An 18125-nucleotide genomic window follows, 5' to 3' on the forward strand; every position below is an offset into this window, starting at 1 on the left:
ACATAACTGCCTACTAGAAGCATGGTTTTAGTAGGAGATTTACTCCAGGGGTTGCCAGGCATTTATTAGGATGGACCTAAGAAAAACTGTTCCACAATTAATTGCTAAAGGTAAAAGTAATTTTACTAAGACATTTCCAAGCACATTCTGCTGAAAGAATAAATAATGGTTCAGCAGAATCCCATTGAAAAGAGGAGGTTGCTGCACCGTATTATTTGCACCAGAACTCCGAAGCGAAATTCCGATAGGAAAATACCTAGGGAGGGATTTATCCTGAAAAGGTACCTTTTGCTTTTATATCTTTTAAAGAAAATTATACAGATTTGTAAATTATTTCTGTTTAGAAATCTTAACCCTTCCAGTACTTATCAGCTGCTGTGTACTACAGAGGAAGTTGTGTAGTTCTTTCCAGTCTGACCACAGTGCTCTCTGCTGACACAGTTTTCCATGTTAGGAACTGTCCAGAGCTGGAGCAAATCCCAATAACAAACCTCTCCTGCTCTGTACAGTTCCTGACTTTTGTAGTTTTTTTTGTTTTTTATTTTATCGGTACCACTTTTGCATATGACATTTTGATCACTTTTTACTCCATTATTCTGGGAGGTGACCAAAATTTAGCAACTTGGTATTTTTCCATTTATGTTGTTCACTGTACAGATTTAGAAATATATGGTTTAATACATGGTAAAAGGGGATTTTAAATTTTTATTAGGGGAGGGGCTTGTGTGTTTTGAAAAAGCATATTTTACTTACTTTTTTTCAGCTCCCATGGAGGACTTTTACATGCAATCTTTAGATTACTTACACTGAGTAATGCTACATTGTCTAGAACACTGAGTAATGCTATGCACAATTTGTTGGTAGAGCCTACTGAGCCAGGCTCTATCAGCTAAATGAGCTAGGACCCGAGCGGAGCAGGTGAGAGGCTAAATAAAGGGATATGTGTTGCAGAGGTGCCAATCGATTAGGGCAGGGGTCCTCAAACTTTTAAAGAGCAGGCCAATTCACTGTCCCTCAGACCGTTGGAGGGCCGGACTATAGTATGAACAAAAAAAAATACAAATATGAACCAATTCCTTTGCAAACGTATATATCGTATTAGTGAACTACCCCCTTTAAGTACGCAGCACAGTTTACCCCACATTAGGTAGGCAGCGTAGTTCCCCCCCCCCCCCCCCCACATTAGGTTGGCAGTATTGATTCCCGACATTAGGTTGGCAGTATAGATTCCCCCCCCCACACACACACACATTAGGTTGGCAGTATAGATCCCCCCCCCCCCCCACATTAGGTTGATAGTATAGATCCCCCCCCCCACACACACACACATTAGGTTGGCAGTATAGATCCCCCCCCCACACACACACACACATTAGGTTGGCAGTATAGATCCCCCCACCACACACACATTAGGTTGGCAGTATAGATCCCCCCCCTCACATTAGGTTGTAGTTCCCCCACATTACGTTAGCAGTATAGTTTCACCACAGACATACAGCCTCCAGCCAAACAGTGTATGGCTGGAGGCTGTATGCCTGTGTTTTCATGCCCCACTTCAGTGCTTCGACCACCACTCCTCCGGTCCGGCCATAGCAGTAGGTCCCGGGACCGGAGGACCAGTGGTCGGAGCACCGAAGCTGACGTGCCGCTGGTATGTCCTCCTTGCTGCTCCGCTCCTCCGTGCTCCGTTGCTATGGACACATGCACGGGACATCAGTGACCTCTCTGCGTGCGCTACCTCCCGGTGGTCCTTGCGTTTTTAAAGTAAATGCAGGGCCGCAGAGAGTTAACATCTTTCGGGACACAGGGATGTCCTTAGGCAGCTGTGGCAAAAACACCCGGTGGGCCGGATAAATGTCCTCGGTGTGCTGCATGTGGCCCTCGGGCCGTAGTTTGAGGACCCCTGGATTAGGGTAACAGTGACTGCTGCCAAAATCTTTTATTCACGGCACTTAAGGAGTTAATGACTGAGACCAGCTGGCAACATGTCACATGTTCAAAGTCTATAATAATTGTCTAATTTTCCATCTACTCTCATTTTTGTTTTCTTTTGTGGTTAAAGCTCTGCAAACGTTTCTGTCTGGGAACTGATATTGGTAAAGATATCATAATTGTATAGGTCCTCAAAGCTGCAGGTGTCTTGCAGAATCTGTTACAGTGTAGTACTAATAGTGCATTTTTATAGTGTTTTTTTTTCTTTTTCCTGTACAGTCCCATCCGGTTTGAAATGTTTTGTTTTTGTTTTTACTTTAGAAGAACAATGAGAAAAAAAGTTACAGAGCATTAAAACACTTGTTCTAAATGTGTGCGGTGTGGGATTGCTGGGGACTCTGGATGGGTTTTGTGGTGTATACTATGTGTGAAATAGATTATTGTAGAAGCTTTTGCAGGGTCGCAGGCGTAGTATGTTATACGGAATATCTTAGGAGTAGGTTTATTACCGGAAAGAGTCTGTAGTGATATAGGATTTGCATAAAATAATTTGGCACATGCTCGAACACTTCATATGCCGCACACACTGATTATATAATGTATGGACACAGCTGTGCAGAGTATATAGAAGTGTGACAACCTGGCACATCTTGCTCTATACCTCACCATTGCCAGTTGTGGGTCATGTCAGCCCTCATTTGTTGAGGTAGAAGTACTCTTGGCTGACAGTGACCCATTATTTTGCTCTCTTACTCACCTGCTGTCTTACTGAGCCTCGATGTGTTGTATAGATTCCTGTAATGTATTCGTGGCTGAAGAGGCTGCTGTCTGTCACTCCATTATTATGCAGCCCAGATGAAGAAGCTTGAATGTTTCCCCCTTTTACTAGTAAGCACTGATGTCCTAACCATGTTTCTTTTCTTTCCAGGCTGAATTAACTGGCATCAAATGGCGTCGCTACAAATTCCAAGGCCATGGCGACTGCAGTCCTATCATCTCTGCTCCAGCCCAAGACGACCCCATTCTCTTGAGCTTCATCCGTTGCTTGCAGGCCAACCTGTTGTGTGTATGGAGACGGGATGTCACGCCTGACTGCAAAGAACTCTGGGTTTTCTGGTGGGGGGATGAACCTAATCTTGCTGATGTTATACACCATGAGCTCACCAGTAAGTCCATAGTTTGCCTCTGCTTTTCATTGTATATTGGCTTTTATCTAGTATGTGCAGCATGGTTGATACAAACTGTTAATTACGGTATTTATCGGCGTATAACACGCACTTTTTAGGCTAGAATTTTTAGCCTAAAGTCTGTGTGCGTGTTATACGCCGATACACCCCCAGGAAAGGCAGGGGGAGAGAGGCCGTCGCTGCCCGCTTCTCTCCCCCTGCCTTCCCTGGGGTCTAGAGCGCTGCTGTCGGCCCTTCTCACCCCCTGGCTATCGGCACCGCTGCCCGTTCTGTCCCCCTGACTATCGGTGCCGGCGCCCCATTGCCGGCGCCGATAGCCAGGGGGAGAGAACAGGCAGCGGCACCCATTGCCGGCGCCCGCTGCCCCGTTGCCTCCCCCATCCCCGGTGGCATAATTACCTGAGTCGGGTCCGCGCTGCTGCAGGCCTCCGGCGTGCGTCCCCGGCGTCGTTGCTATGCGCTGAACGGCGCGGCGCATGACGTCAGTGCGCCGCGCCGTGCATAGCAACGACGCAGGGGACGCACGCCGGAGGCCTGCAGCAGCGCGGACCCGACTCAGGTAATTATGCCACCGGGGATGGGGGGAGGCAACGGGGCAGCGGCGCGGGCAATGGGTGCCGCTGCCCCTTCTCTCCCCCTGGCTGTCGGCGCCGCTTCTCTCCCCCTGGCTATCGGCACCGGCAATGGGGCGCCGGCACCGATAGTCAGGGGGACAGAACGGGCAGCGGCGCCGATAACCAGGGGGTGAGAAGGGCCGACAGCAGCGCTCTAGACCCCAGGAAAGGCAGGGGGAGAGAAGCGGGCAGCGACGGCCTCTCTCCCCCTGCCTTTCCTGGGGGTATATCGGGGTATACACGCGCACACACGCACCCTCATTTTACCATGGATATTTGGGTAAAAAACTTTTTTTTACCCAAATATCCTTGTTAAAATGAGGGTGCGTGTTATAGGCCGGTGCGTGGTATACCCCGATAAATACGGTATGTAATGGACAGTTAAAATTACAATTCTACAAGAGTCTGTCATATCTAATATCTAGACAACAAAATATTTAACATAAGGTCTTTTTTAAAGATCTTTCACCATCTGCACAAAATCTGGATTTCACATCCAGTGCATATCAGTTCTGGTGCTGGAATTGCTATGGAAGTGGAAAGTTAGAATCTACAATATATCTACAAATATGTGCATTTTTAGAAAACGCCATCTTATCGCATCAAATCTGCCCTTTCTGCTGCTTCAATGCTGTGTGGTTGTTCTTTCCTTTTGCATTTGGCTGTGCCTAGAGATGAGCGAAGTTACAGTGATTCGATTCGTCACAAACTTCTCGGCTCGGCAGTTGCTGACTTTTTCCTGCATAAATTAGTTCAGCTTTCATTTTCTCTGGTGGGCTGGAAAAGGTGGATTCAGTCCTTGTATACTCTCTCCTAAGACTGTAGGTCTTAGGTTACACCTGTGGATTTATTGGAGGTTTTAAATTCTCAATTGATGTCCTTGGGGAAAATCTGCACTATGTCTGCGGCAGATTCAACACAGCAGTTTACATGCCACAGATTTCAAAGTTGCACTGGAGGTACCTTAACCCCTTCTGACAATATTTCACATAAGTGAGGATATGTCCACACGGCGCAATGTCTGTGTGGTATTCTGCACGGACATTCCGCTGCAGCAGAGTCCCATTGATTTCAATTGGATTCTGCTGTACTGTCCACACTGGAAATCCCGATTTCAGCGTCCACAGAAAGAATAGACATGTCTATTCTTTTTGCGGATTCTACTCTAAAATGCACTTCTGAGCGATCTTGGTACCTGCCAGGTTGTGTAAATGTGCAGACTGTCCACCCATGTTTTCCATGTGAACATAGCATAAGGGGAACTGTTAAAGGGGTACTCCGGTGAAAACTTTTTTTCTTTTAAATCAACTGGTGACAGAAAGTTAAACATATTTGCAAATTACTTCTATTAAAAAAATCTTAATCCTTCCTGTACTTATTAGCTGCTGAATACTACAGAGGAAATTCTTTTCTTTTTGGAATGCTCTCTGATGACATCACGAGCACAGTTCTCTCTGCTGTTATTATAATAATAATAATGCTTTATTTATTGTTGTCCTTAGTGGGATTTGAACCCAAGTCCCCAGCACTGCAATGCAGCAGTGCTAACCACTGAGCCACAATGCTGCCCTTAGCATACATTTACTATGCATGGTTGCTAAAATGGACAGAGATGTCATCAGAGAGCACTGTGCTCGTGATGTCATCAGTGTTCCAAAAAGAAAGGAATTTCCTCTGTAGCATTCAGCAGCTAATAAGTACTGGAAGGATTAAGATTTTTTAATAGAAGTAATTTGCAAATATGTTTAACTTTCTGCCACCAGTTGATTTAAAAGAAAAAAAGGTTTTCACCCGAGTACCCCTTTAACTTTCCACATAAAACAATTGTAGCGAGAGAGCCTGTAGCAGCTGACACAATGTTATCACATAAATTAAGGGGATGAATTAAAAGCATTACAAATATATAATGATGGAACTGTCTTGGTAAATTTCCCCCCCTATATTAGGCTGGGTTCACATCACAATTTGACCTTCCGATGCACCGATACCATTTTGGAAGCTCAAATCGCCTGAATTCGTATCTATGCACGGAGAGGTACTGACAGATATGGAGCCATTAACTCTTATGGGGCTGCCGACCCGATCATAGTCAGCTAGTGACTACCATCTGGTCACTTTCTCAGGGGATCCGATTTTCAGTCCTTGTCAAAAATCGGATCCCCTGAGAAAATGACCAGATGATAGTCACTAGCTGACTATGATCGGGTCCGCATCCCCATAAGAGTTAATGGCTCCATATCTGTCAGTACCTCTCCGTGCAAAGATACGAATTTAGGCGAATTGAGCTTCCGAAATGGTATCGGTGCATCGGAAGGTCAAATCTTGATGTGAACCCAGCCTTAGTAAAATGTAACTAATGGGAATTGCCAACTGGTTTTGCATTGAGAACAATAAACTAAACATTCAAAAATGTGCCTTTTTTGATTTTGTTTATTAATGGGGTCTGTCTGGTGACTAATGCCATATAACTTGTTTATACTGTGACATGTTGCAGCTGTTTAACAAGTTGCTATATGAAATAGAAATATAAAATAATAATAATAATAATTTATGTAATATTTAAAGAGAAGTCTACATTAGTGATCTGGCAATGATTTTGTGAGCAGTGTAGTAGTAATGAGGGGAAGGTATGTACACGGTCAGCATCCCTCCTGAACACTACTACCCAGACTGGTGGTCTGTAGGCACATGCGCCTATTGCAATGCTCCAGCCCATTATATATAATTGAAGTGTCGGCATCGAGCCTTTCCAGCAATGTGAATCATTTATGAGGCACCTGTTCGCAGCGATGGTGCTCGTGACATTCCTGCTTCCACAATCTGCTTTTAATAATATATAGACTCCCCTTTTCCATGGTAGTAGTTATAAAATATTCAGATTTGTGGTGTCTGTGTGGTGTATGCAGTTGTAGGACAGGGAGGCAAATGATTGTATTTGTGTGATTCATGTCCCTTTACATGATCAGCGACTGCATTTCACAAGCTTGACTCTTATGTGGAAAGATTTTTTGTTCCCTATTACTTTTTGTTGACATTTGGGGAGATTTATCATAATCTCTGTAGAGTAAAAGTTAACCAGTTGCCCATAGCAACCAATTAGAGTGCTTCTTTCATTTTTGCAAAGGCCATTGATAAAGAAGCGATCTGATTGGTTGCTATGGGCAACTGGTCAACACTTCCTCTGCAGGTTTTGATCTCCCCAGTTGTCTCTTTGGTTACATCTTTACACTGTACATGTCAGGAACTAGTCGGACGGACATACAGAGGTCCCTTAACATACGATGGTAATCCATTCCAAATGGACCAGCGTTTGTTGAAACCATGACATGTTCAGGGATCCGTGCAATGTAAAGTATAGGGCAGTGGTAAACAACCTGCAGACCTCCAGATTTTGCAAAACTACAATACCCAGCATGCCCGGACAGCCGTTGGCTGTCCGGGCATGCTGGGAGTTGTAGTTTTGCAACATCTGGAGGTCCGCAGGTTGAAGACCACTGGTATTAAAGGTTGTACTACGTGTCCCCGCCGCTCCGGACCATCACCGCTGCCCTGGATGTCGCCGTCCATCGCTGTCACCGCGTTCCCGGGGTGTCCCCGACGCTCCGGCAAGGCCTCTGCTTCCTCGGCATCCTCGCTCTCCGTCATCACGCCGCTATGCACGCCGCTCCTATTGGATGACTGGACGGCGTGCGCAGCGACGTGATGACAACAACGATGGAGAGCACCAACGATGCAGGGGATCCCGAAGAGGACGTGCCGGAGCCCCGAGGACTGGTAAGTGATCGTCGGCAGACCACACGGGGCACCGTAAACGGCTGTTCCGGTGGCAGCTGAAGCAGTGTGCGCTGCCGGATAGCCGTTTATGCGATGGCCCCGACATACAAAAGCATCGTATGTTGATTCTGCCTACAAAATGCGATGACCTCTGAGAGGCCATCGTAACTTGAAACGATTGTATGTCGGGGCCATCGTGGGTCGGGGGATCACTGTACTGGTACCTCAGGATAATAGCATCTAATTAGTAGATTAACATTCCCATGTAAGCTTCCATGTTTTCCCTTGTTTTCTTTGGAGGTGGAGCAACATTATAACACACAGTCGACGGCTCTATTTAACTAGGTAATTCCATTTCAGCAGATTCCCTTTATATAAAAATAAATTAAATAATAAATAAATGTGTTCCATCCCCAGCTGCCTTTCCTCATTATCCCCACAGTGGTACATTGAAGAAGGTCAGTGATATATATCACAGCTCAGCATTCTGCACTTGATGTGTCTGTAAGCAGATGCAGTTTAGAGGACAAATGAACCTTTCTGTATGACGAAGGTGCAGAATATGCTTTTTATAAGAACATCGCTTAAAAAGTCCATCACATTTCAGAACTCTAATGCTTGAAGGAGATACATCACATTTTAAGCTGTACACTAGTGTTCTTTCCAGATGACCAAAAGAGAAGATACGGAGTTCCTTGTACCTCCTTACCACCGTGTTCTTATGCAGTTTGGATGGTGTGGCGGTTGATAGTGTGTGCTGCCAAACTAGTCAGTCTATGGAACTGATGGAGAAAGCTGAACACAACCATGTATTGTCACCCCAAATAATTTAAAGGAGTCAAAAAAATGGATCTTGTCTTTATTAATCTTTATTTTACATCTGAATGACATACTTAAAGGAGGTACACCAAGGAAATCAGCTTATCCCATCTGGCCACTGGGATCCCCCATGATCTTCTGTACAGACCAGAGCAGAAGACCCGTGGAAGGCAGCGGAGGCAAGTGAGGGGACCTCTGGCTGCCATGTGGATGATCGGATCGCCGCGGCAGCGATGTGGGTGATCCGATAATCCATTCAAAGTACCGCGATGCTGCAGATGCCGTGATCTGTATTGATCACGGCATCTGAGGGGTTAATGGCAGACATCGCGTGATCGCGGTTGTCGGCCATTACGGGTGGGTTCCCGGCTGCTATCAGCAGTCGGGACCTGCCATGCATGACGCAAACATCGATCCGATGCTCGCGGTTATGCATTGGATGTAAATGTACGTCCTGGTGCGTTAAGTATCAACTCACAAGGACGAACATTTACGTACTGCTTCGTTAAGGGGTTAAAGTCTACCTGTCAGAACCTACAAAAAAAAAGTTACTCAGTACCTAATCCTGAACATGTACGTTTTTATGCCACTATCGTCTATATTTTTAAGAAAAACACCTCTTTTCATTAGCTCACAGTGTTAGAAATCCTCTCAGGGGAAGGGGGTAGGAGGGAGGTGATTGGTGTGTCTGCTCATGCAGCCTTGTAATGAGCCATCTCTTGTCCGTGACTCATGGACAAGCCTGATGCAGGACTGGGTAGTGTTCCATTATGTGTGGGGACCATTAGTGGTAGGATTTTTAAGAGCCATTTACTTAATGAACACCTTAAGGACTCTGCCCATTTGGGCCTTAAGGACAATTTAATTTTTTCATTTTAGTTTTTTCTTCCTCGCCTTCAAAAAATAACACTTTTTTTTTTAAATATATTTTCATCCACAGATTAGTATGAGGGCTTGTGTTTTCCGTGACCAGTTGTCCGTTGTAATGCCATCCCTCACTTTATCATAAAATGTATGGCGCAACAACAACAAAAAAAACTATATGTATGGGGAAATTAAAAAGAAAACTGCAATTTAGCAAATTTTGGAAGGTTTCATTTTCCCGCCGTACAATTAACAGTAAAAATGACGTGTTCTTTATTCTTTGAGTCAATACGATGAAAATGATACCCATGAGGAGTTAACCTGCCGCGCATGACCCGGGCATCGCTCCGATGTGCGCGGTTATGTATAGGACGTAAATGTACGTCCTGGTAAGTACCAGCTCACCAGGGCGTACATTTATGTCCTGCGTCGTCAAGGGGATATATATATATATATATATATATTATAGTAATATTACAAAAGGTCTTTAATTTTCATCAGTAGCAACATATTAAAAGTTTTTGGATCTGACAGTGCCCATTTAAGAGGGTGGTAAAATCCCCTATATATTGGGTGAGGTGTACATAATTGTACAACAGTTAGTGGTTAGTTTAGTGTGCAAGAATATGTATCTCATATCCATTTATTTTAATTCCTAAGGTCACCTAATTCTAGTTTTACAATTATTGTACAAGTTGCTACAATTTAAAGTAACCGGTCATGTTAAAAATGCAGTGTATTCTATAGGAATGTATTAGAGCAGGAGCAGCTGAGCATTTGGCGCCCAGTGAATAGATCACTAGTTAAGCTGAAAACTTTCCCACCAAACTATAGATCAATCGTCTCAACGTTTCCTTATCAAATGATATCTCCAGGTAGGACTGCATTTTTAATGTGACTGGTTCTCTTTAACCCCTTAAGGACACAGCTCATTTTGGCCTTAAAGGGGTACTCTGGCCTGAATACATCTTATCCCCTATCCACACACTCTGAGCCTCCAGCTCTGCGGAGAGCTCACAAAGGTGGGTGCGGAATGACAGACTGCGTGGGTCCCCAGCGGCGGGACCCCGTGATCAGACATCTTATCCCCTATCCTTTAGATTGGGAATAAGATGTATTAGGGCCGGAGTACCCCTTTAAAGCATACCTGTCAGATCCCACCAAAAACAAAACTTATGTTTCTCAGTACCTCATCCTGATCATGTACATGTAATTATGTCTCTATCACCTATAGTTCACAAAAAATAGCATATTACAGCTGCTCAATGTCTTTTCAGTCATCTCAAAGGGAGGGGGCGTGTCCCTTTCTTGCCTGCACTGTGATGACTCTTCTCCCCTCTCTCACATTATACACTTTACGGTAAACATTTACATGTTTTCTTCTGTGGATCAATACGATTAAAGTGATACCCATGGTTACATACTTTTCTACTATTGTAATGCTTTCTAAAAAAAAATCTCAACTTGATCACTTTTTATAAAAAATAAAAAATAAAAAAAATTTGTGCTGTGACCAAAAACTGGCAGTTGAGGGGGGCCTCCGGCTGCCATATTGGCTGATCTGATCCCCTCGGCAGTGTCACAGGCGATCAGATCAGCTATTTAAAGTGCTGCACTGTCGCAGATGCGGTGATCTGTATTGCTCACGGCATCTGAGGGGTTAATGGCGGACATCAGCATGGTCGCTGATGTCCGCTGTTACCAGCGGGTCCGCGGCTGCCGAAAGCCACCGGGACTCACCATGCATGAAGCGAGCGCAGCTCCTGTGCTTGCGTCATAGCCGCGCTGTAAATATAGGGCACTGTGCTCGAAGTTATTTGCTGCAGTGCTGTACATTTACGGCACATGTCCTTAAGTGGTTAAGATTTATAATGTATTTGTGTTGTTAAAGGGGTATTCCAGGCAAAACCTTTTTTTTATATATCAACTGGCTCCGGAAAGTTAAACAGATTTGTAAATTACTTCTATTAAAAAATCTTAATCCTTCCAATAGTTATTAGCTTCTGAAGTTTTCTGTCTAACTGCTCAATGATGTCACGTCCCTGGAGCTGTGCATGATGGGAGAATATCCCCATAGGAGCTGCACAACTCCCGGGACGTGAGTCATCAGAAAGAAGTTAGACAGAAAACAGCAACTCAACTTCAGAAGCTAATAACTATTGGAAGGATTAAGATTTTTTAATAGAAGTAATATACAAATCTGTTTAACTTTCCGGAGCCAGTTGATATATAAAAAAAAGTTTTTTGGCCTGGAATACCCCTTTAAGGGTATGTTCATACTGAGGAATTGGAGCGGAAATCACGCTGAAGATTTCTGCCCCAAAACACTTTTTTTTTTTTTTTTTTTTTTGTTTCCACTCAGAATTAGCAGCGATTTCGCACGGAATTGGTGCAGAATTCCAAGTGGAAATGCAGGTTTCATGTGGAGGAGGAGTATCAAGTATTTCTATTCATAAATATTTTTTTTTCATGCGGAAATTCCAGGCCAATTCCGTGTGGAAATGCTTCTGACTCAAAAAACTAAAACAAAAAACATAGATCTCTATGGTAGTAAGACGCTGATTCCGCCTGAAAGAAAGAACATGTTCGTTCTTCAAGCGGAACAGACTTCCTCGTCAGAATTCTGCTTGAGGAAATTCCTCAGTGTGAACTGAGGGGAAGAAATTCTGCACAGCTCTATGGGGATTTTCACTGCTGAATGATTTGGAGAGGAAAAGCGAGCAGAATTACTCATGGAAATTCCTCTCCAATTCCTCAGTGTGAACATACCCTTAATTGTGGATCATTTATGCTATGCCCCCCAATAACAGTGCCCAGTGCAGTACACCTCCAATGCTAAGTTAAAGGATCCCACTGCTGTGCATTTATGTTGCTGTGTTTTTAAAATATGGAATTCTTGTAAAAACACATCCATATAGAAATATGCATGTGTGAATAGCTCCATAAAAGAACACGGGCTTAACCTGTGGAGTGACCATAAGAATAGTATTACATGCAGCTACAATGTGACCGCTGACAAATATGTAGCAGAAACTAAACTTGCCTTGTTGGATAATTTCGGTGATTTTAGGCTACTCATTTGACTATTGAGCGTGCAAACATTAAGCAGTACTTGTCATACACATTCATTCATGTAGGGAATCTTAGACTGCCTCACATATGGGGATGTCTTTTGAGAGCACAACAAATGTTAGCAAATGGGGACCTTTTATTGTGTATATATTAATGGTCCCGTCTGTTGCTTGTGTGTAGCGTGCACATATTTTTATGCGCAGTCAGCAATATAACGCACAATACTTGGTTGTCTGGTTTAATGTAGCATAATCCGTTGCTGAACAAGTCTGTAAGTGACAAGAAGTCTTGTAACAACCTATTTGTGCCCTTCACAGATCACTCCCCCATACCTTATTGAAATTCCAAGCCCATGCCTTGAAAGTGAGGTCACCTAATGTTATCTTGTGATGCTTTTAGCTTATCGCTTTTGAAAACAATATTATGCATATGCTGTTCGTTGATGTATTACTTTTGTCCAGTCATTTTACCCATCTTAACCCAAATATCACCCTTTTCATTTTTCTGTCGTGTAGTGTGGTATTAGATTGGTTTTAGACACCTGTATAAGCATGAGCAGGAATAAGCAACCTTTTGTTATGTTATTGCCCTGAGTAGCAGTTTTCTTTTAATGCTGCTGGAACCTATGGTACCTTGTGCCTCTTTGACACCACACAAACCTTTATTATCTTTATAAAGTGGTTTTGTTATTTAGTTAGCATTTTTATTTTTTAATACTTGTGTACACTTTACCCAAATGTGTGGGGGGTTTGGCTGTTCACTTATTCTGCTGTTAAGTATTTATTTATTTTCAAATATTATTAAAAAGACAATGTTAGTTTTGTTGTTTTGCCCTTTTATATATGTAAGTTTATTTGGTGCTATATGTTCAGAATTCTAGTTTATAAACCTAAATATACAACAATAAAAAAGCACTCTGCCTCAGTTTCATGACATTTCTTTAATTTTGGTGGTATAGCAGCAGGTTAACAATAACTGTATTATGATCGTACAGACTTTGGAATGAGTGTTACCCCAACAACAAAAAAATTATTATAAATATCGCCCAATATATAAGGATTTGTAAAGCTACATTTTTACAATGAGGAAATATTCAATGAGGTAAAGTACACCTGAATTGTCTCAACTAGGATACAGTTCAAAGCAAAATGTCTCTCGTGTATAGTTGTATAGACAGAGCACTGTACGCCATAACAATGCAGATTTAGAAGCATTTGCGGTGGACAATAGATGGTCCAGCTTCATCATATTCTTGCTTGCTGATCCACATCTGCTGGAAGGTAGACAGGGAAGCCAGGATGGAACCTCCGATCCAGACAGAGTATTTGCGCTCAGGTGGGGCAATGATCTTAATCTTCATGGTGCTTGGAGCCAGAGCAGTAATTTCCTTTTGCATACGGTCAGCAATACCTGGGTACATGGTGGTTCCACCGGACAGAACGTTGTTGGCATACAGGTCTTTACGAATATCAATGTCGCACTTCATGATGCTGTTGTAGGTGGTCTCATGAATACCAGCAGACTCCATACCAATGAAGGAAGGTTGGAAAAGGGTTTCTGGGCAACGGAAGCGTTCATTACCAATGGTAATGACTTGACCATCGGGTAGCTCATAGCTTTTCTCCAAGGAGGAAGAAGATGCTGCAGTGGCCATCTCATTTTCAAAGTCCAGAGCGACATAGCACAGCTTTTCCTTGATGTCACGAACAATTTCCCTTTCAGCTGTAGTGACAAAGGAGTAGCCACGTTCGGTGAGGATCTTCATAAGGTAGTCAGTGAGGTCACGGCCAGCCAGGTCAAGGCGCATGATGGCGTGAGGCAAAGCATAACCTTCATAGATGGGGACGTTGTGTGTGACACCATCTCCAGAGTCCAGGACAATACCAGTGGTACGGCCAGAAGCGTAGAGGGACAGTACGGCCTGGATGGCAACATACATGGCAGGAACATTGAAGGTCTCAAACATGATTTGTGTCATCTTCTCCCTGTTAGCCTTTGGGTTCAGTGGGGCTTCTGTGAGCAGAGTGGGATGCTCTTCAGGAGCCACACGCAGCTCATTGTAGAAGGTATGATGCCAAATTTTCTCCATGTCATCCCAGTTAGTGATGATGCCATGTTCGATGGGGTATTTCAGAGTAAGGATACCTCTCTTGCTTTGGGCTTCATCACCCACGTAGGAGTCTTTCTGCCCCATGCCTACCATGACACCTTGGTGGCGTGGGCGGCCCACAATGGATGGGAATACAGCTCTGGGTGCATCATCTCCTGCAAATCCAGCTTTCACTAAGCCAGAACCGTTGTCGCAGACCAAGGCGGTGGTCTCTTCGTCGTCACACATGGTTGGTTAGAGCAGAGGACTTTCTACTCGCTGGGAGGTCAGATGCTGAATGCTGCAGCTGCAACTCTAGATGTGGGAGCAAAGGCTTTATATATTCCTTTCAATCCCTTCTTTTTTTTTTTCTTCTTTGTAGTTCCCTTCCCTAGTTTAGGAATGCTTTGGGAGTCCCCCATGTGCCTTTCCATATTTGGTTCTCAAAAGGACAGCCCATGATACCCTTCCTTCCTGGTTATGTGAATGGGAGTGTCTTGTCACATTGCCCTGTCTAGCCATAAATGGATAGATGTCAGCTGTAGGGTCTACAGCCACACATGTCTCTTAGCCTAGAAGGCTGAGTGACAGTGACATATTCCTGGAGAACAGCTGAAGAGGGCTAAACTATAGAGCTATGTGAAACAAGTGGAGAGCCTCTGACCTAACATCAGTGTGAACCTCCTTGCCCATGAATGGATATGCTTTAGACTAGGAGATAAGGATTGAAGCTGGGAAATAGTATTCACTGTTTTTACCAATTAAAAGTGTCGCTATTGACCATTGTGCGACAGTTACATAGGTTCAATATACAACTGTGTAAAGTTTAAATAAAATATGAACGTACAGAATTTACAAAGTGTAATAGATAAGACAAAGGAACAGTAGCTGGTTCAAACAGCCTGCTTTAATGTACACTGCTCAAATGAATAAAGGGAACACTAATAGTATTAAATACTTTTGTCTTTACATAATTGAATGTGCTGACAACAAAATCACACATTATCAATGGAAATCAAATTTATCAACCCATGGAGGTCTGGTTATGGAGTCACACAAAATCAAAGTGGAAAACAACACTAGAGGCTGATCCAACTTTGATGTAATGTCCTTAAAACAAGTCAAAATGAGGCTCAGTAGTATATGTGGCCTCCACGTGCCCGTATGACCTCCCTACAATGCCTGGGCATGCTCCTGATGAGGTGGCGGATGGTCTTCTGAGGGAAGTCCTCCCATATCTGGACTAAAGCATTTGCCAACTCCTGGACAGTCTGTGGTCTAACGTGGCGTTGGTGGATGGAGTGAGAAATTATGTCCCAGATGTGCTCTATCGGATTCAGGTCTGGGGAACAGGCGGGCCACTCTATAGCATCAATGCCTTCCTCTTGCAGGAACTGCTGACACACTCCAGCCACATGAGGTCTAGCATTAGGAGGAACCCAGGGCCAACCGCACCAGCATATGGTCTCAGAAGGGGTCTGAGGATCTCATCTCGGTACCTAATGGCAGTCCGGTTACCTATGGCAAGCACATGGAGGGCTGTGCGGCCCCCCCAAAGAAATGCCACCCCACACCATGACTGACCCACCGCCAAACTGGTCAAGCTGGAGGAAGTTGCAAGCAGCAGAACATTCTCCACGGCGTCTCCAGACTCTGTCACATGTGCTCAGTGTAAACCTGCTTTCATATGTGAAGAGCACAGGGTGCCAGTGGCGAATTTGCCAATCTTGGTGTTTTCTGGCAAATGCCAAATTTCCTGCACAATGTTGGTCTGGAAGCACAACCCCCACATGTGGACATCTGGCCCTCAGACCACCCTCGTGGAGTCTGTTTCTGACTGAGTGGACACATGCACATTTGTTTCCTGCTGGAGGTCATTTTGCAGGGCTCTGGCAGTGCTCCTCCTGCTCCTGCTTGCACAAAGGTGGAGGTAGCGATCCTGCTGATGGGTTGTTGTCCTCCTATGGCCTTTTGCACGTCTCCTGATGTACTGGCCTGTCTCCTGGTAGCGCCGAGGGGGCGGAGTTGTGGCGTCGTGGAGGCTTCAGACACGGAGCGATCATCGCTTTGTACAGCTGAGACAGGTGGCTGCATGAGAGATTGCGGGGGACCCCACCGATCAGACATCTTATCCCCTATCCTTTGAATAGGGGATAAGATGTCTTAGGGCCGGAGTACCCCTTTATCATGTTGTGCTACATTCCAGCAGAACAGTATGCCAACATGTATATCCATGTGTTGTCCATTGATTTCAGTCAATTGAATGTAGATTATTAGCATCTGTTACATTCATTCATTCTAGTTTTGCACTGTGTTCCTAACTGCAAGCATCTGCACTTAAACTCAAACCAGTGGTCACAGCTCGGCTGTGGTATGTCTGCATATAGTTCTGCCGGCATGCTGATACAGCACACAAACCTATATGCTACTTTTCAGATGTGAACATAGCATTATTTACATACTTCTACTGTTCTCACTAGAGATGAGCGGACTTACAGTAAATTCGATTCGTCACGAACTTCTCGGCTCGGCAGTTGATGACTTTTCCTGCATAAATTAGTTCAGCTTTCCGGTGCTCCGGTGGGCTGGAAAAGGTGGATACATTCCTAGGAAAGAGTCTCCTAGGACTGTATCCACTTTTCCAGCCCACCGGAGCACCTGAAAGCTGAACTAATTTATGCAGGAAAAGTCATCAACTGCCGAGCCGAGAAGTTCGTGACGAATCGAATTTACTGTAAGTCCGCTCATCTCTAGTTCTCACCAGTTTTTTTTTTTGTTGTATGCTGATAGTAAACATTTCAATTAGGGATCGACAGATTATCGGTTTGGCCAATATTATCTGCTGATATTCACGATTTTGGACGTTATCGGTATTGGCAATTACCTTGCCGATAATCCGATAATGCACCGCACCCCCCACCACCGCACCGCCCCGGTCAGAGACTGCCGCCGCTGCACAAGTTATTGGCTATCGGCCCTAACCTCCACAGAGTATCGGTATCTGCCCTAAAAAATCGATATCGGTCGGTCCCTAGTTTGAATGTAAAGAAATGGTATTCCTAGTTGTATCCATATACTTAAATGGGCCAAATCTAGTTTAAAAGCGTGGTGAATAGAAGTGTAAGCCAAAAGCTGCATACTTGTACCAAGTGTTAGACGTGTGATGTACACGGTGAGTTTGGAGCCGCTTCCTGTGGCACCATGTGTTAAGTGATTAGCAATGTCTTCATTGCATGGAAGTGACAGAAATAGGTTGGAATTTGTGAGGAGTGGGTGTGGAGACAGCTGAACAAGCCAGGGAGGAATTCCTAAAAAAGACAATGCTTGTCTCTTGTGTTGGACAGCTGTCCTGTCTTACTCTCAACTCAAGGGTTACAATGCTCTGCTTCTCATTGATCTGCATTGTATAAATAACATTTAGGCTGCCATCACACTACTGTCTATACTGTAGATGGATTAAAATGCATTAAGACTGCAAGTAGTATCTGTGAAAGTAGTTAAATGGCTGTAGCCTAAATATACTCTCTTCCTCGTGGACTTATCCAGGAATAAATATACAGGTATTTATCTTCACACACTGGTCCTGCACATGAGAGCGCAGGTGTGTAAAGGGATGTGTTTATCTACGGTATATTCTGCAATATTTCAGCACAATTTAGGGGTTTTCCAGAATCAAGTAATGTTTCCCCTTGCAACCATATTTCTGTATTCAGGTCCATGTGGTCAAGTGGAGCAGTTATCCATAGCAACCAATCAGATTGCTTCTTTTGGGTT

At 44.1% G+C, this 18125-nt stretch overlaps 2 protein-coding genes across 2 annotated transcripts in view; one reads left to right on the forward strand and one right to left on the reverse strand.

Annotated features, from left to right (window-relative positions):
- MED13L (mediator complex subunit 13L) overlaps positions 1-18125 on the forward strand; it is a 154533-nt gene that overhangs the window by 33534 nt on the left and 102874 nt on the right. The window contains 1 exon segment of the mRNA XM_056518010.1: positions 2861-3098. Coding sequence (XP_056373985.1) covers positions 2861-3098 — 238 coding nt within the window.
- Positions 13212-14712, reverse strand: LOC130280182 (actin, alpha cardiac muscle 1). Its single transcript, XM_056528762.1, has one exon. It carries the CDS (start codon positions 14598-14600, stop codon positions 13467-13469), a length of 1134 nt encoding a protein of 377 aa, XP_056384737.1. The 5' UTR covers positions 14601-14712; the 3' UTR covers positions 13212-13466.

This window comes from Hyla sarda, chromosome 1 (assembly GCF_029499605.1).
Source record: "Hyla sarda isolate aHylSar1 chromosome 1, aHylSar1.hap1, whole genome shotgun sequence".
Classification (NCBI taxonomy): Eukaryota; Metazoa; Chordata; class Amphibia; order Anura; family Hylidae; genus Hyla; species Hyla sarda.